We start from the raw sequence: 27,739 nt of genomic DNA, 5'->3' as shown, positions 1-27,739 counted from the left end.
GATACGCTGCATATTGTAATCAACAAATCTAATGGAAAGGGATTAATTTGAAATTGACTACTCGATATTTTTCCTCATGATATAGCAAATTCTGTGTATGGGTTGGTTGATTCCTCCTAACAAATTGAGATTGTTCAATTCTAATAGCTATATTCTAATGGGCATCGCTCTGCCAGGCTTTTGTTTTTGGAAACGACGCTGCTTCCTGTATTGCTTTGCTTTCTCCATCCATCCAGTAATGGTATTGGCCCGTATTTGGTAGCTGATGACAACTATCTTGTTTATTGATAATGTTGTTCTAGAAGTGTTATTTGTTGCCATTTTATCTCATAAACCACTGTTTTGGAATGAAATCTCTAATTGTCTTTTTGAGTTTTGTTTAATGTTGAATTTTTTTAAGTTCCTCTTTAACTTTGAACGTTCTCACCTCTAAGAGATATTTCTTCATTCTCTCCTAAATCCTGTTTTATCAGTGAAGTTTATGCAAAAAAAAAAAAGAAAAATAAAAAGCTATCTCAAAATGTTATATAGAAGTAAAAAGAAGAGAAAAAGTCCTTCAATTTAAATCTAGTCATTCTAACCTACGGAAATGTTATGAATTATCCCTTACCAATTTGGTTGTTTCCATTTTAACTCTCTCTTGTGGGGGTATGTGATATACAGAATTCAACCCTCAATCCATACATGTGTTCCTTTTTGGGAGAATTGTGTCCCAGTCTTGTGATGGTTGGCACTTGAAATGTTTTGGCTTAGAATCATAAATTAAAAGGTCGATGGTTAAAAATCTAAGTTGGTTCTTCCTCTTGGCATTCTTAGATCTTTCGGTAGCTCGAATATTAAGAAGCGGTCTGTTCTAAATGCTGAAGATTTTGTTGATGGAATTCTTTATTGCTTGAATTCTGTTTTTGTCTATGTTCATCTTTCAATTTTAGGCGAGCTTTTGACACTCCATTTTATTTTCTTTTATAACAACTTTTTTGTTTTCATTTATTTATGCTCCTTAATTAACTACTAAGCTTATTTTCTGGGTTGAATTTTATGACAATGGCGTTAAATGGTTTTCTAATTGTATTAATTTGGTTATTACAATGATATGATTGGTTTTGAAAGGATTTCTCCTAATAGAAGAAAGCTTCCGGACACGGGTGCTATTTCCCACCAAGGTGGGTGGGATTTGCAGGATGGGTCGGAATCTCCGCCCCAGGTGATCCCTTAACATGATATTTTCAGCACTTGAAAGATGAGTTAGAATCTCCGGGCCTTGTGGATCCCATATCTATGTTTTATTTAAATATAGTTAGGGTTAATTTTTGCTTTATTATTAGTACATTGCTTAACCTAGTTTTAGATATTTGCTTTGATTTATGTTATTTGGAGATTTTTTTCTATTTTCTTTTGTTTGGAGTGCTAGAACCTATTCCTTTTGCAATTGGTTTCTTTATCTTGTTCGAGGAGTGACAGGGGATCTCCGTAGACATCCGAGCTTCACCGACATCGCCGTCTACTACAATTCTTATTCTTTGTTGCTGTTATTGTTGTTTTCTTCCTGGATAGCAGTTGGAAGTTGTTTCCTCGTCCAATTTTCAACAAATTCCCATCTTCTCCTCTTATTTTCATTCTATAATATTTCTCCGTTAGTTTGGATCCCGAAAACATCTTCTAAAAATTCTAGAATAGTGTCATTTTGCAGTGGATCCAACTCCTAATTTCAATTGCCAACTTTAACTCTAAACCTTTGAAATCTAACGTTTCTACCTCTACCAAAAGTTTGCCTCTGCGCCACCACCATCTAAAATTTAGCATTCAACCAACTTTAGATCAACAATACTACCCTAGTTGAAACTTTAAACTGATGAGCATGTCGCCATGCCACTAAGGAAAAACCCTCAATGAGGAGTTTTAGGAGCTTAACATGAAGAATGTGCAGTGAAAAATACTCCAATTACAGTGGAGACTTGTTGATCTTCAAAGTCGATAATATTGGGAAGTCAACCACAACAACAACATTGGCCACTTAGAAGAAATGATGAAAATTCCTTTTACCAAGGAGTCTCAAGTGATGAAAGATCAATGCAGTATTTGTTCGATTTTCTATGGTAGGAGAATTCGAACCTTTGGTGCCAACGTGAGGGAAAAAGAAAGATTACACTCTGGTATAAGTTGAAGAATGAGATGGAGTGCAAGTATCTTCTCGCATACTATAGACTAATACCTTTTTGAGACTTTATTGTTTGTTGTAGAAGGATATATCAATAGAGTAATATATTTCTTTTGAACCTCTTATGTTGAAGTGTGAGTTGGTAAAGTTCCATAGCTCGACATCTTGGAGGATTGAGATCATCCATTGATAATGCAGTGTATTTTCACGTCTATTAAACTTTACAAGTTGTCCATACCTTTGTTCTGAATGTGAAGAAATAGCATAGTAGTATCAAGTACACTCCACTCTTTAAACAAAATTCGACCATTTGGGCACGCAATAAGAACACACTGACCAGAGTGCAAAGACCTATCTTTCGTGAGGACAAGTTAACATGGGAGGAAAAAAAATGACTTAATTGGACTAGCAACCTCAAGACTTTTCCTCAGGAAGTGTTTCAAGTGTCATAGATATGGACACGTTGCTTCTAGAGGAGAGGTTACCTGATACTACCTTGGAAGGATGTTGAATCTCTCTCAGAGCTTTGCATCTCCTATGCTTCGATGCAGGCCTAAAGCTTTGCCGCTGGGTTCCTCTGCCTCGACTTTCTATACTTTAAAACTTTCTATGTTTAGGGAAAGTATGCAAGTTATGCTCATGTGCTTCCTGCATATTGACAAGTATGCCATTATTAATCTTGTATAAGTAAGATCTCAAAGGCTTTAATAGACGGGCTGAAATAAAATGAATTATACTTATCTTTCTTAGGCTTATTCTTCTCTCTTATTTTCCTACTCTTCTCTGGTCTCATTCTTTATTCTTCTCATGGTATCAGAGCCAAGAGTCTCACGACGTCAACTGTAAGTTATTTTTTTAAATTTCTGCCATCATGGAGTTTTCTTCAACTCAGACAACCTCCATGGGCTCTCTTCATAGAATTAAACAAACCAATATTCTCACCGCACTTAATTTCTTGATGTCTCATATTAAAACAATGATGAATCAGCCTCTCTCGTATGAAAACTACCAGGTTCGGAAAGTTCAGATCCAAAAATCTTTTAAACTAATGGGTTTGAAACCTTTTTAGATTTAAATGCTCACTTCCCTCCAAGATTTGAACAACAAGACGAGGATCAACAACAAGAAACAGAGGAATATGCGTTGTGGAAATTAATTGACAAGAATCTTTTTGCTGCCATAATGTCAACCATTTCGCCCTCCATCACTTTCTATATTATTCATTTAAACAACACTGCTGAAATATTTAGCATGCTGGAAAGACATTTTCAATCGACCAACAAATCCAGAGTTATTCAACTCAAAAATGAGATGCACAACATTTCCATTGGCAATGATACCATGACTCAATACCTGAACAATATTAAAATAATGGTTGACAACATAACAGCAGCAGGGTCAAAAGTAGATTATGAAGATATTATCTTATACATCTTAAATGGTCTTCCTCCCAGTTTTCAAGGATTCAAAACTGCCATAAGGACTCAACAAAGTCCAATCAGCTTAGAAGCTCTTTACTCACTTCTTTATAGCGAGGAATGTTTCCTTGCTAATGAAGCTGGCAAGATTCATCAACCCACGGCGTTATTTACTCAAAAGAACAAAAACAATTTCTTCAATTCAAGAAACAACAACAAGCCCTCTGTCACCTCCAAATACCCTTCCTCCAGCAATCAATCAAAGACAAAGACTCAAGTCACATGCCAAATATGTTACAAAAAAGGTCATTGGACTGCTACTTGCTGGCATCGGGCTAATTTGCAATATAAACCAAACATTACTCCCAATCCAATGACTCTAGCAACCCATATTCATTCCTCACCGCAAGAATGGATACTAGACACGGGAGCCACTGCTCATATTACGCCTCACATTGCAAATCTCCAACAAGCTATCCCGTATCAAGGCAATGACAGGATTACTGTTGGCAATGGTCACAGAAATGAAATTTCACATATTGGTAAGGGTATTTTACCCACACCAAACCGTAAGTTTGTTCTTTCCCCTATTTTATGCGTTCCTTGCCTTTCACACATTTTTATTTCTGTTAATAAACTTCCTTGAGATAATAAGTGTAAGTTATTTTTGAAGATAACAATTTCTATATGTAGGATTAGCACAACAAGAGACTTTTAAATAGTGCTCCAGCTAGCCAGGGGCGTTATCTTGCTACTCACTCTCACACATCCCACCAACTTATGACATCAAAGGCTTGACCATCCTCATCAGAAGATTGTTTCTCTCATCTCTCAACAAAATCCTAATCTCAAAATTTCATCCCGATTTACTTCATGTTCTGAATGTCTTAAAATTAAAAGCCACAATCTATCTCTTAATTCCAACAATTATACATATCATTTGTTTGAAATGTTGCGTTCAGATGTATGGGGTCCGTTCTTTGTCCCTTCAATTCATGGTTGCATTTACTACGTTACATTTATTGACTCATATTCTCGATTTTGTTGGTGCTTTCTCGTGAAAAGTAAAATTGAAGTATCATCTATTTACATAACTATATAAAAATCATTTCAACAAAACTATAAAATATCTCAGATTTGATGAAGGTGGTGAGTACAAAATTCACCATCTTATTCAATAACTAAATAAACATGGTATTATTCATCAATTCAGTTGTCCGTACACTCCGGATTAGATTGGACTCGTTGAACGCAAACACCGTCATCTAGTTGAAACTGCTCGTACTTTTCCCAGCTCGGCCCATCTTCCTCTCCAATTATGGGTTGATGCTCCATCTCACTACCAAATATCTAATCAATCGTCTTCTCTCTCTTAACACTTAACTCCAATCTCCCTACCAACTTGTCTATCAACAACCTGATGTGTCTATTTTCTTTGGTATCCTTGTCACCTCCCACAACTTTAGCCCAAAGGCTCCTACATGCGTTTTTCTTGGATACAATGCACATCACAAAGGATACAAATGCTTTGATATTCTTAATAAAAAAATATATTGTTTCTCGTCATGTCTCATTTATCGAACATCAATTTTCTTATCAATCTTCTTCAATCCCCGCCATCAAATGACAATCCCTTTGCCACCCCCCCCAAACCAAAAAAGAAAACACCCTTTCTTGGTTCCCACATCTACCATTCCTGTTTCATCTCACTCGAGCAAAACAAATAGCTCTTCTTCACTGCCTAATGTTCCAACACAAGTTCCTTCCGTATCTCCTTCAACTTCTCATAATTCATTTTCTCCTCTCCCATTCTTCTGACTCTGTAGCTGCTCCTATAAACCGACACCCCATGGCTACTAAATCACAAACAGGATTTCTTCGACACACTAAATTTCTCACTCTCGAACGCTCTACCCAAGCTGATTCTCCTACCACTTTCAAAGAGGCTTTCACTAAACCTCACTGGCGTCAGACTATGTCTCAAGAATTCATGGCCCTTCAACAACAAGGTTCATGAGAAGTCATTCCACCACCTTCCAATCAACACATTTTGGGCGCCAAGTGGACTTTTAAAATAAAATATCACATTAACGGTTCCATTGCCCAATATAAAGTCAGGCTTATTGCTCAAGGATGTTCCCATAAATATAGTATTGATTATAGTGAGACCTTTAGCCCAATTGCTAAATTTTTCACTATTAGAATGCTTATAGCACTAGCTGCTCCTGAAAATTAGAACATTCAACAGCTCGATTTATCGAATTCCCACCTGCATTGTAAACTAGAAGACATTATATATATGAAACAACCCTCTGGCTTTATTGATTCTCAATACTCTAATTATGTGTGCAAGCTTCACAAAACTATTTATGATTTAAAACAAGCTTCGCGCCAGTAATATTACATTTTCTGTCAGTTTTTTTGCAGTCAAAATTTTCGTCTCAGTCAAGCCGATGCCTCTCTTCTTCTCTATCAACATCATAACATCAAAATTTACCTTTTGGTATATGTTGATGACATATTGATTACTTGTAACAACATTCCAGCTATCACCATTCTTATTTCCACTCTCTGCAACAAATTCAATTTAAATCAGATTGGCACTATATCCAATTTCCTTGATCTACAAATTCAACAAACTTCATTACGTTATTTTATTCATTAAGCTAACTCCATCAATGATCTCACCAATACTGGCATGATTAATTCTAAGCCAGTGCACACTCCTCTTCCAACTCACCCTCATCACTCTCATACATCTCCTACTCTCCAATCCGACCCCACTGAATTTCGCCAAATTATTGGTTCTTTACAATATTTGACTGTCACCTGACCCAACATAGCTTTTACAGTTAACTTCTTTAGTCAACACATGCACTCTCCCAACTCTTTGCACTACGAACACCTCAAAGGTTTACTTCGTTATCTAAATAGCACTAACACTGTGGTATATCTATACACAAAGGACCTCTTATTTTACAGGCATATGCTGGTACAGACTGGGCCGGTGATCGTGATGACAAGAAATCTATTACAGGGTTCTGTATTTATCTAGGACCTAACTTGATCTCATGGTTAGCTAAGAAATAGAACATTGTTGCAAAATCCTCAACGAAGGCAGAGTAGCGAGCTATAGCAACAACAACCACAGAAATTTTTTGGCTTCGCAGATTACTCCAAGAGATCACAGATCAATATCTCCCTCCTACAACCATTTACTGCGATAATAATTTGGCAATTGCCCTAGTTTTTAACCCAATTTTTCATGCCAGAACAAAACATATAGAGGTGGATTACCACTTCACTAGAGACTATTTAAAGCTTGCACACATATCCCTTCAACACAAAATCTGAGGATCAACAAGCCGATATCTTCACCAAGCCCTTGACAATCTCTTGACATCATCTTCTAGCTTGCAAATTAACAATCGCTCAAGCCAATCATCAACTTGATGGGGGTAAAGGAGGGTTTACTTGATACTACCTTGACATGATGTTGAATCTCTCTCAGAGCTTTGCATCTCCTTTTATGCTTCGATGCAGACCTCAAGTTTTGCTGCTGGGTTCCTCTGCCTCGATTTTCTATACTTCAGAACTTTCTAAGTTTAGGGAAAGTATGAAATTTATGCTCTCGTGCTTCCTGCATATTTACAAGTATACCTTTATTAATCATGTATAAGTATGATCTCAAAGCATGTAATAGACGTGCTGAAATAAAATGAATACTAATTTTCTTTTCTATGCTTATTCTTCTCTCTAATTTTCTTGCACATCTCTGGCCTCGTTATTTCTCAGCTTTCAACTGTCCAGGCGGAAGAGTGATTTTTTTTAACAGAGTAGGGTGCAGTGGAAGAAGTAGATGGTTGAGACTATTGAGATTAAAAACTACTCTAGAGCTAAAAAAATGGGGTTCTCGGCAGGCCAGAGCAGGAAAGTTGTAGGTTCGCTGCAAAAAGGGCAACGTAGCAAGTTTTTGAACGTTCGAGAGGATCATTATTTTGATTCAATCAGGCTATAGACACACAACCTGAGAAAGATCTAATGATAAAATACCGCAAAAAAAAAAAAAAAAAAAGCTAGAGAAATCAATATCTTCTTCATAGATCAAAACCCAAAAAGTCTCGAAACTAGGAATTAACAACATATTTATTTCTCAGAGCAAAATTAACCTTAATAATAATTTAATTAAGATAAATAGGATGTCCTAGGAGACACTACCATCCCATTTAAGCTTGAATTGCTTGAACCAATCCCTCATGGACCGATTTACATGCATCTCGGATTCGCTAGGGGAGTGGGATCCGGAGCAGGAGTGGGAGGGACGTTCATGTCATACTTCCATTTGCGACAATATATGCCACAAGAGCATAACAAAACCCTAACTCATTTTTCTCTTTCATAAAAATTTCAATCATTTGGTCATAGCATGCACAAGTACATGTTCGATAATTCATTTAAAAAATAAGTGTTTGATTTTTATACAAGAAAATCTTAGGTGATATGTTCTTAAATCTTTCTAATTTAACCTAGTATTGGAAAATAAAATAATATTTTATCAATTCATATTTAAATTGTTTATTAAATAAAATAAATAGATTAATTTTACAGCCAATTGGGCAAAAAACAATTGCTTTACATGATTTATTTTATGACTACTATAAATTTGAGGAGTTAGGCAGTACACTTTTTGATTTCTAACCTAGAGGTCTCAACGTCAATCTTAGCGGATGCTATTATTTTGATTTTTTTTTAATTCATGTAGATTTGATATTTATAATTGACACCATGCCCATCTTATATTTGTAACTAGTGGCGCGCCCCATTTATATTTGTCGTGATGTTGAGCCTGCCTAATGAACAAATAGGATACATTTCTAGTCTTTGTGGAGAAGAATCAACTTGGAGAAATCAAAATGTATTATCAAAATGTATTGGTCCTTTGTTTAGATCAACTGTCATACTCATAGAAGCTACGCTTACGACTGCTTATTAAACTAGTGTATTTTGATTATTCCAGTTTATTCCACTTCTCGAGTATTTTCTCTAGTGTTTGTTGGCCTCTTATTTTCCTTTTTAATGGTTCTCTTTTAGTTTGTCCGAACAGGTGACTTTTTGCTGCTAAAATACACAATTGTGGAGGTTCAACGGATGTTATCTAATAAACATGGTGCTTCTGAAGTGTCATGTGTGAACATTGTTTGTTCAGTAGAAGTCTATGGTTATAGAAGAGATTTAAATTTGGTAGATGCTGTTCTTTTTAATATCTACCTTTGGTGTAGTACTCAACTAGAAGATTATCACCTTAATTTCTCCTTGGTGAGTAATTTGTATTTTTTTTTTATTGCATTTTCAGTCTTTGTAATTTTCTGTACATGAACTTTTTTTTTGCATTCCTTTCCACTTTTTTTATTCTGTTATTATATTTTTATCTTTTAATTCATATATGTTTTTATGTGTTCAAGGTGGTTACCTGATCTCATAAGAATGGACAATAAAGGTTTTGGGAATGTTATTAAGACGCCTATCATGCAAACCTTGTCACACAATTTTATTTGCCAAACTAGTTATAATTGTCAGTCTCATGTCAATCCATTGGAAACATAAAGTTCCATATCGTTCTTATTTTAATTTTTTTTAATCGCTTCACGTAAATGAAAGGTTTTTATCACTTTCCCCAACAATGCTTCAAACCTTTGACTTTATTTCGGAGGGATAAATTTTTACAGATGATGAATATAGTGCATGGTACTGGAGTTGACCAACAAAAATGGAAAAGCGAATATTATTACTGCAATCAAATGGGAGATTATAACCAGCTAAAACTGAAATCTGAAATTACAACAAACAGGACACTAACTCCAATTAAAGTTGGATTAAAGGGTGGTGGTGGCGGCTGGTCAGGGTCTTGATGGTGGATAAGTGGTAGAAAAGGGCGATTGATAAGAAGAAACAAGAAGGAGGCTGTTTTGTCAAATTCCTAGACAGCAAGCAGGCAGCGTAGATCGACATGGAAGGGCTTTCCTGGGTGATGGCAGCTGGTGGAAGGTGGCGAAGGAACGGGGGAGGCGGCTAGCAGCATAGATAGAGGTGTCCAGAGTGATGGCAGCTGGCCTGGGTGGTTGGACCAGCAGGGAAACAACACAAAGCACGGTTCTGGGCGACAATAACAAGGGAGGGATGGCTGAAATAGTTAGAAAATAGCCATGGAATGCAGTCTGGAAGGTGACGGCAAGGTGGAATGGGCGGGCTGCTGATTTTGGAAGGAGGCATCATGGTGGAGGGGAGGAGAGGTGGTTTTTGGCAAGCAGCGGTAAGGTGGGACTGCAGAAAACAGCCGAGAGGCTGATGTTCTCGGCGGCGACGGGGAGCGATGTGGGAAGGATGCAGAAGTTGAAAAAGGATAATCACCGTTTTGGGAGCGAGATACAGCCAGAGCATCAATCAGACCCTTGGATGCAGTGCTAGAAGGGAGAAACAGAGATGCTGGCGGCTATTTCGAGCAAACTCAAGCCAGAAATTAAAAATCCAAATCCTAATACAACGCATATATAAAAAATAATTAGAACGGAAGGAAGTATAAGAGGTAACATTATGAAATTTAGAAAGAAAATAAAAACAAAGGTGTCTGGTTTAGTTCTCTGCTCCTATCGTTGGAATTGGTTGCCTTATCCATGCGAACATGGGATCGCGCAATCCCTTATGCTCTCGCATCAGTCTCCCGAGATTGGGGGAGTGTCGGCGCTAAAAAGTAAGTATAATAATAATAAGGGGGGGTGTAAAGTTAAAGGTTTACAAACACCTCAAGAGTGTATTCCAAGGGCGGTGGAGGTTGGCTAGGTGGATCGGGATGGTTGGCTAACAAGTGGGGAAGGCTGTATAGAGAGCGGGGGAAGGCTGTATAGCACTGTCGGCACTAAAAAGTTGGGGGAGTTGCCCGTAAGAAGCTGTCGGTCACCGGGAGTGAAGTCCCGTCGCCTGCTTCGGAAGGACGCTTTAATTTACATATAATTTTAGAAAAATATGAAATTAAATTGACCTCATATTTTTCACAGTTTAAATGAATGAGCGCTCTACCTCAAATTCTGTATCTATCCCGAGGGATAAACACAAGACTTGAGGATGAGACTCAATCAAATAAACTAAGAAATATATGACATCCGTTTGGTCTGCGAAACCGTTTTATTTGCCGACAAATTCTCCTATTTAATACAAAGAATTAAATAGGGTTTATGTTAGGCTGGGTTTGGAAAAACTTCCTATAAGGGCAAGCCTCTATAGTTAATTATATCTTAAATGACCGAAGTCACCTAAGAAAACTCTCGATAAAAATCAGGGAATATTATCTTCAAAGAGGTCAAAAGGATAGGACTTTTCAACGAAATCGGACGAAGAGGTGTGAAAGGGGATAGACTCGAATCTGGAACATTGTTGAGGAATCCAAATGAAGAGAAACTAGGGGAGACCACAGATCCTGAGGTGAACCCCGGTGGCTTTCCAGTCTATCCTATGATTTGACTTCAGTTTCGAGGATAAATCATTCAAGTGTTTCATCTTGTCAATTTTATTTAATTAGGGCTTATACTTGCATGACACGGTCGCACAAGTCGCCTAGAAGATATGAGTCAGACGACAAACTTGGAACCTAGAACGAGTTAGGGCTTCAATCGTACAGCAGAGCTATACAAATGCTTAAAGAAAAATGTGGAGGACTTATGTTGCGCTAGGCAAACAACCTCGAAATCCTATGAATTTTTGTTTAATTTCTAGAAAAAGGAATAGTTTTGCTGGGGAAGACAAGTTTTGCTGGGGAAGACGTGTTATGCTGTTGAAGATGACCGTCCTGCCCATCGCGCTAGCTCCAAGCTCCTTGCCATGACGAGTTTAAGTTTGAGTTTAAGTTTTCTATAGTTTAAGTTTTCTATGGTGTCCAGTTACGATGTTAAATCAAACAACCCTATGGCTAAACATCCCTAAACATCCTATATAAAAGAAGACATGCTTAAAGATATATAAATCAAAATGTGCAGTACAGGACAATAGTAGGATGCATGTAGAACAGTAGCAGGTAGAAACATGAGTTGTATAACATGTTGTACAGAAAAAACAGTAACAGATAAAAACAGAACAAGTATAACATGTTGTTCAGTACGGTAGAAGGTAGAAATAGAAAAATTAAGTGCTGTAAAATGTAAAGCAAATCTGTATGCCCGTTAGATTCGCTGTTCCTTAAGTATAGCAAGTCTAAATGCATCGCAAAAAGTGAAGTTTGGAAGAAACGTCATCCATGAAATCCGAAAAAAGAGTGTAACAATGACTCATGACAGAAAACTCGAGAAAAGTGACTCAAGTAAAAGAGAAGAAAAAGAATCCTAAAAAATCCTAGAGAAATCCCGAAAGAGAAGAAAAGTAACACAAGTGCCAGTGCCCTGTCCCAAAGCTTCGATAAAACAAAACACAAAAAAAGTTCGGGTGAGGGGGACCGCAAGCACTAGTATGGGGCTAGGCTCAGATATATATTTATACTCGAGGGTCCGCGAAGGCTACTCGGTCACCCGAATATATAGAACCCGCTACTCGTCTAGAAGTGTCTTGAACCTCACTTAGGGGGCTATTTCTCAGCCTAAACAAGTATTCGTCACTTGGACAATCAACTTTAAAGTATGTTTTATGTTTTTAACATGCATACAAATTTTAGACATGCAAAGAAGAGTTATCAATTTTATTTCGTAGAAAAATATGTCTTTGCTTGAAAAGGGTTTATCAAAACTTATTATATATTTTTTTTAGAAATTTTCGTTGTCCACGAGTCGATTACATTGTCGGGCATGAGACTGCAATCACCTGAGGAGGTTCGAGCCAACTCCCGCTAGATTTATGTCGGTGAAGGATACCATATCCTATTGTTCATCAAATGCCTGAATCTTGATGTTATAGGATATGACATCTTTCTGCTCTATCTTCTGTGTGTCTTTATCATCAACACCGTACGCCCCAAAACGACTACTTGCGACCTTGCTTGATGGTTTCACGTATAGCAAAAGGCTATATGGGGACGCATGCATCGGGCATAAGCATCGAAAACCGAACCAAGAAGCAAGGAAAGAAAAGAACAAAAATGAAAAAAATGGGGTGAGAGAATGAGAGAAAGGAGGCACCGATCCATCTAAAACACCGAAAAGGAGATTGGATCAGTTCTCAAAACTCGTATCGAAAAGACCTGAAAGTAGGGCCCAAGGTCTGTCCTAACAAACATGAAGGGGCACCCTGTGCTAATTTTCTTAAACCTCAAAGACGTAAGATTGATCAAGTCCACCAAATGCTTTTTTCAAAATGAGGTTTAAAATCTCCTAAACTTTAAAAGAAAGTGACCCCGGGGAAACCACCACCGATATTTCCAAACTCATACCAAAATCAAAATTCTCCAACTTTCAGATTAATAGATAGCCTCATACATTAAATAAGCACGAAATCTCCCCATAAAGCCACAAACGCTCATGGCCAGGGTCAGTGCGGTCAATAGAGAGGAGGAAGCAGCCACCAAGGCTCTCGACCAAGGCAAGGAACGGGGACAAAAGAGGTTCAAGGCTAAAGCAAGGGACAGCTGCCAAGACCCATAACCAAGGGCAGCCCAAGAGACAACAAGTAAGGCCTACGGTTAAGACAAGAAAGAGCCCAGAAAAGAACTGTTAGAGCTCACGGTTTAAGGCAGCAAAGAGCAGCTGCAAAAGCCCACGACCAGAGGTCATCCAAAGCACAAGTAAGGCCCACGGCTACGGCAACCCAGGGCACAAAGGGGCTCACGGCTAGGGCAAACAAAAGAACCACCAATGATTACTATGCTTCCTTGACAAACACGAAAGAATAACTAAAGTAATTATAATTTTTGGGATGACAAACTTGATCCACCAATAAAATTCAAGCCAATCAAGCTTAGCAAGAAGGACCAAATCACACCCAACACAATGACCTACAATAGGCCTCACGGGTAGGAATAGGAACCAGAGCCAGCAAGACCACCTCCAAACAACTTCTCGGGCAAGGGCTGAACAAAGCAAACACAGCCCCCCAACTAGAGCCAAATCGAGTCCAGCAGAGGCCAAACAAAGCAAACGCAACACCCAACTAGAGCCAAACCGAGGCCAGCAGAGGCCAAACAAAGCAAACACAGCCCCCAACTAGAGCCAAACCGAGACCAGCAGAGTCCTAACACGAGAGCTCTTAAAGCTAGTAAAAGAGCTTTAACACCTCAATAAAAGTCAAGACTCAAGTCTCCACAAAAATCAACATCTCATACTCCTGAAATGAAAACCGAGCACCAACAAAAGCCAAAAGCCGAGCCATTCAAGGTCCAAAACCGAGCCCAACAATATTAAAATCCAGACTCCCATAAAGCATTAAAGATTCAACCATTTCAAACCCAAAACCGTGACTCCAAATCAAGCCAAAACCGAGCCCAGCAGGGGCCAAAACCGAGCCCTACCACATTAAAGATCTAGCCATTTCAATCCCAAAACCGAGACTCCAAACCAATCCAAAACCGAGCTCAGCAGGGACTAAAACAAGACCCAAACGTTGATACAAAGTCAAGCTTTAACATAAATAAAACTGAGCCCAGCAGGGACTAAAACCGAGCCATACGACATTAAAGATCTAGTCATTTCAAGCCCAAGGAACAACCTGCATGTCTAAACATCCCAAGCATGAAATTATTCCAACAAATATTTGAACAGGGGAGGAACTTCACGAAGAGCTAAACCAAGCCTTCAGATCAAGCTACAACACTTTCCAAATTAAATAGATTTTCTCATAGCATACATTTCAAGCCAGGGAAAGCCACATGGAGCCAAAACCAAGCCCCCAAACATGCATAAAACAGTAAAATGAACCTCCTAGCATTCATAAAAGGCCAAATAACCTCTCCAACATTTCATGCTAAATGAAAATAAGTGAAAAACTTCATAATACTCATCCCAACATGCTTGCAAGAGAAGCAAAAAAAATTACTCCAAAGTCATGTCTTAATTCACAATAATAGAACTATGCCACTGTTTTATCTCAAGCAAGTAGAGAGAAGGATAACACTTATGTGATGCTATACTTCCACCGTTCTAAGCGAGTAATCAAATCGAACTCCTGAAACATGCTCATATTTCCGTCCTTCACATGTTTTTAGAGTGAATGCTTCGAAATATATGAAAGTAAAGAAAACTAGCATGTTGTATCATCCAACAAAGACAAACTCAAAGGCTCGGCAGAGAGGAAAACCGAAAGGAAACAGGGCACCAAAGAAAAGGGGGAAGCAGAGGTACCTTCTTAATGCCAATGTAAAGCACTGCAACACAAGAATCCACCTCAAAGAAATGCTCTCACAGAAATTCCCTTTCCAATCTCCTTGCAGTCAAAATTTTCTACTTCCCTCTCAGAAAACTTTTCTCCAACAACCCCAAAATTCCAAAAGAAACTATGTTTACAGGCAGAGAAGAGAAGAGAAGAGAAAGGAGATCACACCATCGACCCACGACACTCGAATCAGGCCAAAGAAAAAAAGGACGCGCTCCCTGCTCACAGAAGGCGAACGGCCAGCCCAGTAGCATCGAGGGAAGCATCGGGAAGAAGAGAGAGTTTGTCATCCAAGTGTACCAGGGAGCAAGCTTTCCAGAGTCAAACTACCAAGAAAAGGAAAACCACGGCTTAGAGAGACTGACACGGCTTCGGGAAGGAAGACCGCGGGCAGAAAGTGTCGGGCAAGGACGAATGAGAAGTCAACTTTCTCTCGTGTGGAGGAGGAGCCCGGTTGGCTCGAGACCGAGAAAGGGAAAGGCCAGATACGTGAACGGGAGAGGGAAGGGAGGCAGAGCTGGGTGCGTGCGTTTAGAGATTTAGTGTTTAAAGAGGAAAGGGGGAATTGGTTTTATATAAATTAATATATATGTATATATACATATATATTAAATTATATGCGATTTATTCACGCGTGGCGTCGTAACAAAATGGGTGTCCTCCCTGGGCAAAATCGACGCTCCGGACGTGTCGGTGTAGTCTGTTTTGTCATCCGGGGTCGCTCGGACGACATCGTCGACAATCGGGTCATCAAATTCCATAAAATTTCGACCCGCTATCGACCGTTTTCAAAAGGTTTATTCGAGTCTTCGGCAGGAAACGGTGCAAGCGATGTGAATTGTGCCGATTGGACGTGTTGATTCTCCGAATTGCAAGATTTGTGCGCGCGAGAGTGCGAATTGTGCAGAAGGCCACCCTAAGACTTAGAAGGTCCTATAAGAATTCCTTTTGTGCTTCCTCATGTTGGTTTCACCCTTCTAAGTGCTAGAAGTCGATACCACACACGCGAAACTCCAAAAGGGTACAGAAGTAGGTTCAATTTCTAGAACGAGGCGGGTCCCATTTCTAAGGTTCTAAGATAGTCGAAGGGAGGTCCCTAAGGTTAGATCCTAAACCCTAAGAGGAAGACTAGACCTCACCAAAAATGAGGTCAACAGGGAGCTTCGATGTTTTTTGTCGAAGCTTCTGTCTCCTCATGGTATGACATCAGGTCGACCACGTTGAAAGTAGTGAAGCTACAATAATTTTCTGGTAAGTTTATCTTTCAATTGTGCACATTCTGATGGAATAGGTAGCAATCCTATTTTAGCACAATCTGAGCCGAAACTGCATATTGATGGAGATTTTCACAAAGTAACTTTCGAGCCATTAAATCTATAATTTATTTCTCTTACTCGTATTCGACTAAGTGCATCTTATATATTAGATTATAACGACTATCACTCCTATCAATGAAATTATGTTGGTCTATTCCAAATCTTAATATAGTATCTTAGCCAGCCCTAGATCTAGGGTTAGCCGCCTCCTTTTTCTTACAACTTGAACTTGTAGGGAGGCCAGCCTCCACCTGCTCCTCCTTTGAGTTGCTTTTGTCGGTGAAGTAAATCAACCAGCCTTCCCGTGGTTGATTTGCTTCTGCCGCTGTGGTATTAGCTTTCTCGTGGTATCCCTAGCTCCTTTATTTCTGTAACTGATTTACTTACGGCGGTACCAGCCTTCCTGTTGATTTACTTTTGCCGCTAATCTACAGGAAGAGCTTCTGCCGCTGATTTACTTTTGCTGTTATGCTGCCGATTTGCAGGAAAGGTCCCTGCTACATTTCATTTTCTTTGCCGCTGATCTACAGAAAGGGTCCTGCTACCTGCAAGTCCTGCTAGTCTATCCGATTCTTGTGATTCTACCAAAATTTATCAATGACTCACAACAACATTCATTTGGCTCAGTCGAAATTATGGCTGATTCTTTTAATGAATCACCCTTAGAAGATGTTTTTGACCATCGAAGGATCGACTCCAAACCCTTCGCCTGGGCAGATCGGAGGGACCATAAGCTAACTTGGATTTCTTGATCACAACTCATAAATTAAACGATAACAACTTCCTCCAATTGTTCTAAGCGGTCTCCTTGTTCATCAAAGGATGTGGGAAGTTCGGTCACCTCACATGTATGATTCGTGAGCCTCCAAAGACCGACCTGACATATGAAGCTTGGGAAGCGGAAAATTCCATGATCGTGCCATGGCTCATCAACTCCATGAAAACATCAATTTGTCGTTCGTTCATGTTCCCCCTTTAGCTATTGCTCTCTGGACGATCATCCGTGATACCTACTCCGATGTAGGAAATTCTGATCAACTCTATGAGGCATATACAAGAAAAGGGAGGCAAAGTAGTGTTCAATGACCGTGACCCAATACTTTAATGACTTTGTTGTATTATGGAGGAAATGTCACCTATACTATGACTACATTTGAAATTCTCCAGCCGACTTATCCCTCTTTCAGAAGATTGAAGAAAAGGATCGTTTGTTCCAATACTTTTAATGAATCACTCTTAAAAGGTGTTCTTGACAATCGAAAGATCGACTCCAAACCCTACTCTTGTGTAGATCGGAGAGACCAGAAGCCAACATGAGTTTCTTGATCAAAACTCATAAATTAAACGACAACAACTTCTTCCAATTGTTTTAAGCGGTCTCCTTGTTCATCAAAGGATGTGGGAAGTTTGGTCACCTCACATGTATGATTTTTGAGTCTCCAAAGACCGACCTGACATATGAAGCTTGGGAAGCGGAAAACTCCATGATCGTGCCATGACTCTTCAACTCCATGAAAACATCAATTGGTTGTTCGTACATGTTCTCCCCTTTAGCTATTGCTCTCTGGACTACCGTCCGTGATACCTACTCCGATGTAGGAAATTCTGACCAACTCAATGAGGTATCTACAAGAAAAAGGAGGCAAAATAGGGTTCAATGATTGTGACCCAATACTTTAATGACATTTTTGTATTATGGAGAAAATGTGACCTATACTATGGCTATATTTGGAATTCTCCAGCCGACTTATCTCTCTTCCAGAAGATCACAGAAAGAGATCGTTTGTTCCAATACTTTTAATGACTTTTAATGAATCACCCTTAGAAGGTGTTCCTGACCATCGGAGGATCGACTCCAAACCCCGCTCTTGTGCAGATTGGAGGGACCAAAAGCCAACATGAGTTTCTTGATCACAACTCATAAATTAAACGACAACTTCCTCAAATTGTTCTAAGCGGTCTCCTCCTTCATCAAAGGATGTGGGAAGTTCGGTCACCTCACATGTATGATTTGTGAACCTTCAAATACCGACCCGACATATGAAGCTTGGGAAGTGGAAAACTCCATGTTCGTGCCACGACTCATCAACTCCATGAAAACATCAATTGGTTGTTCGTACATGTTCTCCCCTTTAGCTATTGCTCTTTGGACGACCGTCCGTGATACTTACTCCGATGTAGGAAATTCTGACAAACTTTATGAGGTATCTACAAGAAAAGGGTGGCAAAATAAGATTCAATGACTGTGACCCAATACTTTAATGACTTTTTTGTATTATGGAGAAAATGTGACCTATACTATAGCTACATTTGGAATTCTCCAGCTGACTTATCCCTCTTCCAGAAGATCGTAGAAAAGGATTGTTTGTCCCGACTCCTTGCTGGCCTTAACAAAAACTTTGACGAAGTTTGGGGTCGTATTATTGGTCGACATCCTCTTTCTTCTGCTCGCGCTACATTCACCGACATTCGTCGGGAAGAAAGCAGGAGACTTGTCATGGTCAGAGTTTTTACTCCTTTAGCTGAATCGTCTGTTTTGATTTCAAATAGTGTTTTACCCTCGTCCATGACACCTTGAACTGGTTACCCCACTTGTGATTGCTGTCACAAGCTTAACCACACTTAGGATAAATATTGGAAACTTCACATAAAGCTGGCTTACAAACCCTCGGCCAAATCCTCTAAAGCCAAGGGATTCACGGTGATGACCGAACCAAACCTAGCTCAATCGAATCCTATCTAGAACATTCTGGAATCCTTAGAATCCCTAAAAAATCAAATGGAACAATTAATCAAGTTTCTTGGAGCCAATCAAGTCTCCGCAGGTCCATCGACCTCCCATGTCCGACAAGATACTCTTCATATGGCTCTTAGTTTATTTCTCCTTTAGTCCATAGATTATTGATTCAGGTGTCACATATCACATGAATGGCTGCTCGCAAGTTTTTTCAACTTACTGCATTTGCTCTGAAAAAAATATTGTCAGAATTGCCGATGAATCTTGTAGCTCCATTGCTGGTAAATGGTTCAATGTTCTAACGATCTATCTAACTCTTGAGTCTGCTTTACATGTTTTCTGATTGCAATGTAACTTATTATCACCAGTCAGTAAGTTGACAAGTGATATCAATTGCGTTGATAATTTCTCTTATGATTATTTTGTTTTTCGGGATCGTCGTTCGGGGAGTATGATTGAAACTGCTAGGAGGGTAGCTGAACTCTACTACTTTCAATAGGACAACACGAAAAGTGAAGGCACGACACTCAAAATTTGTAGCCTATCTCGAGTCATTGAACGCATCATTATGTTGTTACAATGCTGTTCAGGTCATCATAGTTTTTTCTTATTTGAAAAATTTGTATTTTATGTTGTTTTCTAATAAAAATCTTTTTAATTTAAATTGTGAGTGTCGGTCGCCATACGGTTGGATGCAGTTTAATTTAGTGTAATATAGTATTTAGAAATTAGGTATTTTAATTTAAATAAAATGGTGTCAAACTGATCTCATTGATTCCTACGGTATGAATAATCGCGCTAACCATGAGTAATGTACCACCCTGAAAGGTATACACTACTTGATAATAAACTCAATTAAATAAACTATAGAAATAAATGACTTCCATTTGATATGCAAGTTTGCATGACGACCGACAGATTCCCCTATTCAATATGGGAGTCAAATAGGATTTAAGTCTGGGTTCTTTTTTAAGTCTGGGTTCTTTTAAGTTTCCTATAAGGGCAAACCCCTATAGTTAATTACATCTTAAGCGAACAGATCACTTAAGAAAATTCTTAATAAAAATCAGAAATCTTTTGTTTTCATTAATTTAAAAGGAAGGGTTTTCAACGAACATGATTGTGAAATTTTTATTAGGGATGGGTTCAAAGGTGAAAGATTTTATTATAAGAATCAAAGAAAGAAAAGTTGGGGAGATTAAAGGTCCAGAATATGTTCTTGGTGATCCCCCAAACTATCCTAATGTTTGACTCAATTTATGATGATATTAATTTAAGTTAACTCTTGCGCATTTTATTAATTAGGGCTTAAATTTGTATAATGATGATTTACACAAAAAACCTAGAAAGATAAGTTTTACGTCGAGTGACTACCTCAGAATCTTAAAGCAAGTTAGAATATACTGCATATCGGGACTATGCAGGAGTCTAACAAAAAAAGAGATTTTATGGATTATTATTTAAACTAATGAAAGATCTCGAACGAGTTGTCCACGAAGTCTGCCCCAAGTTCCTTGTTGAAATGTCTTTAAGTCTTCGGGTCCTCCAATCTTATTATTAAAAGTTTTTTTGTTTCGATAATATTTTATAGTGAATTAATTAAAGGGTAGTGGAGGTATAGTTCAAGCCTAAACCAAGGCTAAGTTCACTTAAGCTAAATAATTCCCTAGTGCTATGATTTCTAGGTTCTCCTTAATCTAAACAACTTTTATTCCTTCATTATTTGTCACATGCATTATATGTTTGATAAAAAACAATAAAGCATACAGTGAGATACATAAAGCAATAAATGGAGCGAATAAAGAAACAATGTTTTATTGAATTTTTATTAAATTTTAATTTTTTAATTAGTGGTAACCCAATCAAGTTGTCTTCTCCCCTTTAGATTCCAAAATTTTTATATGCATAGTCTTTGTTCGGAACACTACCCCTACTCGGATTAAACTTGATTATAGATTCATAAAATATATCTTCCTTGGTTACTCGACAACTCAAAAGGGGTATTGACGCCTTGGTCTGACTACAAGTAAAATCTATGTAAGTGCTGATGTCTCATTATTTGAAATATTCTCTATTTCTTTAGCTCGACTTCTCATGAGGGGGAGCTTGAGTTCCCCAGTACTTTCCTTTATTCTATTTCTATGGATGGTCCCCACATTGTTCGCACCACTAAGGAGTCCCCTATCACGTTCAGTGAACCATCTCCTCCTCCTAGTGTCCGTCCGTGTTGACACTCGGCGCACCTGTCTTAATGCTTCAACTAAGGAGCCCACTACCTTCTTACAAGATCTTGACTCCATCCTCAGCGCAACCCCTCCTCCGAATGAGGAGAGTTCTCAAGTAAGTTACAAAATCAAACTTGCTCCCTTTGTTCAATGGCAAAATATGTGGCGTTCTACAGTTTATCGCCGATCTACAGAGCATTTGCTACTGCAATAACGAACCATCAGATCCCTGCTACGATTGAGGTTGCTCTTGCTGATCTGGTCTGAAAAACGACAGTAGTGGAGGAGATGAATGCCCTTTAGCGGAATCATACGGGGGATGTCGTGGACCTTCATCGGGGTAAAAAAGCTATAGGGTCGTTGGATTATTAGCATCAAGTTCAACTCTGATAGGTCCTTTGAACGTAACAATGCAAGATTGGTCGCTAAAGGGTACTCACAAACCCAGGAAGTTGACTGTGAGGAGACAGTAGCTTCAATGGCTAAATTAAACACTATACGGGTCCTATTGCCACTTGCATTGAATATGGATTGACTTTTTTTCCAACTAAATGCCAAGAACGAATTAATGGTGAGCTAACGGAAGAGGTGTACATGTCTCTTCCTCTGGGTTTTGATTCGACTGCCTCCAGAGGATAAATGTGCAGGTTACGCAAGTCTCCTTTTAAGCTAAAGTGGCCCTTAAGGCTTAGTTCGACAAGTTCACAAAGATGATCGTGGGCCATGGTTTCACTGAGGCTCAATCGGACCACACTCTTTTCTTTCGGCACTCTTCTAAAGACCAGGTAGTTATCCTTATTGTGTATTTTGACAATATTGTTTTTGTAGGTAATAATCTCCCATCAGTGGAGTCCTTAAAGGGCATCCTTGCTTCATCATTCAAGCTGAAGGATTTGGGATATGCCCGGTATTTCTTAGGCATGGAAGTGTCTCGGTCCTTTCAGGGAATTTGCTTGTCTTAGCGTAAATATATTATTGATCTTCTGAAAGAGAATAACTTTCTTTTATGCAACCTGTTGCTGTTCCTATGGATCATAATGAAAAATTATCTGACATTCCTAATGCTGTATATATCAACAAAACTAATTACCAACGTCTTGTGGGAAAACTGATCTATCTGGCTCATACTTGTTCTGACATATACCACTCAGCTGGAACAATGAGTTTATTCATGCATGACCCCTACAAGCAGCACCTGCAAGCTATCCACCAGATTCTCCACTACTTAAAATTTACATCAGACTTAGGTTTGTTCTTTTCCCGCCACACCACTTGGTCAATTGTTGTTTATACGGATGCTGATTGGGTCATATTAGTTCATGATCAACGTTCCACCTCGGGGTATTGCTCATTTATATGGGGCAATTTTGTCACGTGGAAAAAGAAAAAATAGTCTGTGGTTGCCCGAAGCAGTGCTGAAGCAGAATTCCGATCCATGTCTTTAGGATTCTTTTGATTACACATCATGCTCCGCGAACTCCGTATGTCAACCTCTGTCTCGCCACAACTATTCTGTGATAATAAGACCACAATCAATATTGCTCACAACCCACTCCAACATGATCGTACCAAACATGTGAAGGTCAACAGACACTTTATTAAGGAAAAGATCAAGTCAGGGGAGATTTGCGTTCCATATGTGCCCTCCATTGGTCAATTAATGGATACGCTTACCAAGAATATGCCTCGCTCTTTGTTTGACGATTTCAAGTCCAAGTTGAATATGGCTGACATCTATGCTTCAACTTGAGAGAAGTATTCAATTATAATGACTATCCCTATGCATGTATTACTTTTTATTTGATTTTTTTCCTTAATTATGTTTTCTTTCTTGCTTTCTTCTATTTTATTTTCTTTCATAATTATTTTATTCATTTTTTATTACTTTCCATTATTAGGCCTATTGTAATTAGGTTTAAATACCTCTTCTATCAATGGAATTATGCTGGTTTATTCCAAATTTTAACATTATAAAAAAATTCGTCCAGAGGAAATATCTGTGGAATGAAATCAGTGGCATGTCGAACCACTTTCAATGGCAACCATTGGTAAACTGTTTGTCATGATGCATGACAATCTCTTTATCAGTGACTATCCCTTTTCAGGTATTGGCTCATCGAACTCACTATCTTCTAGAACCAATGCCAATCAATTAAGGGTTTCTCTCATTGGCTCAAGCTTGAATCACTAGCGTTTTCTTCTCGTGAGCTAAAAATTGAGACTCTTCTCTGATGTCTTCATCGCCTCCTATATCACTGTTTATTTTTTCAATTGCTTCCTGCTTAGTGAAAGAGATCATTCTCCTACTTGGACAATTTGATTTAATTTGTTCAAATCCATGACACTTAAAACCTTTCACGGCTTAGAAAAATTTGTGATTGCTGGTTGAATCTACCTGTTCTCCACGCTGAATTAGTTTCTTCTCAGGTGGGATCAACTTGGATGTTCCGATGGGTGTACTCTTGTTGTTTAATCCCGGGGTTAAACTCTGCATATAAGATGTGATTGTCACTTGGTGCTGTTGTCTCTCTACCTTTGAAATTAGGGCCTAGACATCTTGTAATGTCTAGTAGGGCTGTAACTTGACCACATCGCCAATGGACAATCTCAATCCCTTCAGAAATCAAGTTATGGTTTTCTCCTCTGGCTCCACTAGCCCATACTTCAACTTTAGCTCCTCGAACATTGTTGTGTACTCATCCACTTAGAGATCTTGTTGTTGCGATTGATTAAGTCTCAGGAACATATATTGTCTGTAATAGATTGATAGATTTTGGTGCTGCATCTCTCGTTTCTTCTTTGGACCATATGGTGATTTTATTTTTCCTTCCTGTTGTTGAAGAAGCTTCAGATTCTCCCACCATAGAGATGCATCATTCGTTAACTTAATAGGGACTAACTTTATCATTTTGTCTAGTGAAATGTAGTACTCAAAGACATGTTTCACTGCTTGGAGCCAATCAATGAATTCTTTTGGATCCCTACGACCATCGAAATCTTGTAAATTCACCTTTACTTCAAGACCTTGGCTTCTTTGATATTCCATGCCAATTCTTTGGGGTAGTGATTTTTCATATATTCAATCCGATGAATCTCTGTTGTGTCTACGTGAGACCCTTCCAAATTGCCTCATCTTGAAAGCTACAAGCCTTTGTTGCAATTGGAGGCTTATCCCGCTGCATATTTTTAATAAAAAAGTACTGGACATTTCATTGCGGATTTCTCATAAGCGGCATTGTGTCATTTCCTCCCGATTATATTTTCGACAACTGTCTCCTCGGTGGCGTGGTTACAGTTAAGGTTTGAGTGGTGAAATGGGGTGATGGGTTGGTCTAGACTGGGAAAAAATGTTTTGGGTGCAAATTTAAAAAATCAACAAGTTATGGGGTTTTGGGTGGAGATTGGGTTGGGAATTGGGGAACTTTTGGTAGTCCTAGGATATGATTAGGGTTAGACTAGCTCTAATACCAAATGATACCGAGAACAACAATGAGAAAAATAAATATTATTACTGAAATCAAATAGGAAATTACAACCAGTCAAAATAGAAATACGAAATTACAATAAACATGGCACCAACTCCAATTAGGCTTAGATTAAAGGTGGCGGTGGTGGCCGATGAGGGTCTTGAAGGTGGCTAGATGCTGGAAAAGGGCCATTGACAAGTAGAGACAACAAGGAGACTGTTTCCCAGGTCTTTGAACAACAAGCAAGCTACAGAGATCAGGTGGAAGGGCTGTCATAGGTGATGGAAGCAAGGAGGAAGGTGGCGACGACACGGGGAGGTGGCTAGCAATGTGGATAAAGGTGGAGGCTACTGTCCAGAGTGATTGCAACAAGCATGGGTGGCCGAGTAGGTGGGAACAACAAAAAATGTGGTTTTGGGTGACAACATAAAGGGAGGGATGACTAGAATAGTAAACAACCAGAGAATGTAGTCTGCAAAGTGGCAGCACAGTGGAAGGGGAGGAGCACGATTCCGGGAAGGCGGCAACACGGTGGAGGGGAGGAGAGCTGGTTCTGGCTGGTGTCGACATGGTTGGACTATAGAAAGCAGCCGATTGGCAATTGCAGCTTGGACGGGCCAGGGGGAGTGATGTGAGAAGGATACAGAGGGTTAGAGGAAGGATAATCACCATCTCGGGGGTAAGATACAATCGAAGCACTACTCATAACTTTCGATATAACCCTAGAAGAGAGATACAGAGACACTGACGACTGTCCCTAACAAACTCAAGCAAAAAATAAAAAATTCAAACTCTATACAACACATACATATGAACGGATGAGAAAGGAATGATATGAGAAAATGTGCTGAAATTTAGAAAAAAAAAATAACAACAAAGGTGTCCGGTCCAGTTCTGTCGCCCGATCTGTGCGAACACGGGATCACACGATCCCTTATGCTCCCGCGTCAATGCATCATGTGAATATTGAGGAAGGGTATCTATGGAGAGATCATCGTTAATTGTGCTTGCAATGTTTGAAAAGGAGAGGAAAATTTGAATCTCTTCCATAGAGATGATTTCAATGAAGAGGAGGATAGACCACAATACTTTAGGATTCAATATCAGAAAAGATTGAGGGATGGAGTGACTTTTGGAGGACATGGAAACATGGGGGTGATTGTAGACTTACCAAAGTTTGAGGGGAGAATGAATCTGGATGACTTCATTGAGTGGTTGCAGTTTTTTGAGAGGATTTTTGAGCATAAGAAGGTGCCAGTTGATAGGAGAGTGAAACTTGCTGCCTTAAATTTGAAGAAAAGTGTTTCATTGCGGTGGGTGAATTTGAAGAGTGTGAGATAGAGAGAAGGTAGGAGCATGATCACTATTGGGTAGAAGATGGAGAATGAGATGTAGAGGAACTATCTACCCCCACACTAACGTCAAGGCATGTTCTTCAAGCTCCACCATCTATAGTAGATTTAGTTATCATTGGAAGAGTTTGCAATAAAGAATGAGCAACTCATGTTGAAATGTGCGCTTGCATAACAAGATGAGCACATTATAACCAAATATTTGGGAGGTTTGAAGCCAACCATCATCAGTGTTGTCCAGCTACAACTTTACTGGTCATTGAGCGGTGTTCAAGCATTTGCCGTGAAAGTGGAGAAATAACAGAAGTAGTTCAGGATCCCGATATCATTCAGCAACCACCCATAGTAAGAGGAGCCATTAGTAGTACATCTGAGGAAGGTCACTTGAGGAAGGTGTGAAAATTGTCCAAAAAGATGATAGAGCTGATCAGAGTGGGAAGAAGCCCGAGACGAACGGTACCCCCAACACGGTGACCTCAAGGAAGTTTTTTCAAATGTGATAGGCTTGGACACATCACCCTTAGTTGTCTTACTATCAGATTTATTTCATCGAGTAGAGAACATTATATGTAGACTATGGTATTAGAGACAGAAGAAAGTGAGGTGTAGGAGAACTAGCTTTCAGCGGATGAGAGTGAGTTGCTTGTGGTTCGATGGGTCCTTTGTATTGAGGCTACGAAAGAGCAACAATTGCTTCACCACAATATATTTTATACCCGTTTCACTGTGAAGGGAAATGACACATAGGCTTGGGGTTGAACTGGTCCCAACCGGTTCAACAGGAGAAGGTTCGGGCCAGCTGGAGGCTAGACCGACCCTTCCATCTTTTCATTCGGTGAGAATTATTCTCCACTCCTTTTTTGTTCTCCCGCCTATATATCTATTATAAACGTGTATTGTTGTCATAAGGTTTAGTTTTTTGGTTTTTTCTGATTTTAGAATTCTGTCCAGCTTGCTGTCGTCGATTATTTTCTCTTCCATGGCTGTATCAGTAGGCGAGAAGGTGCTCCAGATCTAAGTCGCTTGCGGTGGTAATCTTTTCTAAAAGTTCGAGGGGTGCTTCAGCTGTAACTCGCTTCCGCCACGATAATTATCTTACCCTTTTCATCCTACTTGCTCGCTTCCCCTCTCTGCAGTCCCTTTTCCTTGATTTCAGCTGCCAGCCTCATCCTTCCCATGATCCTAGCCGCAAGCCATTTCATCTTTTCCCCAACTGCCGCCAACTCCTGATCTAGCTTCCCATCTGCTGATCTCATTCCAACATCCTTTACAGCCACTAAAGCATTCCTCTACATCTCCCGTCATTACTAACAACCCACCTAGGCTCACAACTGCACGCCCCCTCATTGTATCCTGGATTGCCGCCCTCCCAAGCCCCTTACCTGATTCATTCGTAAACCTTCTCTTCTCTCCCATATTGAAAACATATTCCACTGTAGCATACTCCTACCTAGCAACCAACCCTGCAACTCCTTGCAACTGTTTTTCTGGTGCTACCCGACCCACTTCCAACTCTCTCGCCCTCACAACCACCTCAAATTTGACCCCTACATGTTGTCCAGCCGCTAGCCACCACCCTCGTTCTCGTTCTAGGATATCTTTTTATTGTTTTTATCTTTTATTTCTTGTATTAAAGATTTGCTGTAACTTATTTAAATTTCAGCAATAAAACTTTCATTGTTACTGTGGTTTGGGTTAACTCCGGTAACCTATTTAAATTTCAACA

The 27,739-nt window shown here is 39.3% G+C and overlaps 1 protein-coding gene across 2 annotated transcripts in view; it reads left to right on the top strand.

Moving 5' to 3' along the window:
- LOC110025575 overlaps window positions 1-27,739 on the top strand; it is a 161,957-nt gene that overhangs the window by 38,659 nt on the left and 95,559 nt on the right. For both annotated transcript variants that reach the window (XM_020726169.1, XM_020726243.1), the window contains exon 10: window positions 8,668-8,892. In XM_020726169.1, coding sequence (XP_020581828.1) covers window positions 8,668-8,892 — 225 coding nt within the window. The remainder of the gene's footprint in view (window positions 1-8,667; window positions 8,893-27,739) is intronic.

Source organism: Phalaenopsis equestris, unplaced genomic scaffold, assembly GCF_001263595.1.
Source record: "Phalaenopsis equestris unplaced genomic scaffold, ASM126359v1 Scaffold000002, whole genome shotgun sequence".
Classification (NCBI taxonomy): Eukaryota; Viridiplantae; Streptophyta; class Magnoliopsida; order Asparagales; family Orchidaceae; genus Phalaenopsis; species Phalaenopsis equestris.
Note: the sequence above shows the minus strand (reverse complement) of the source record. Positions and strands in the feature narration are given on the sequence as shown.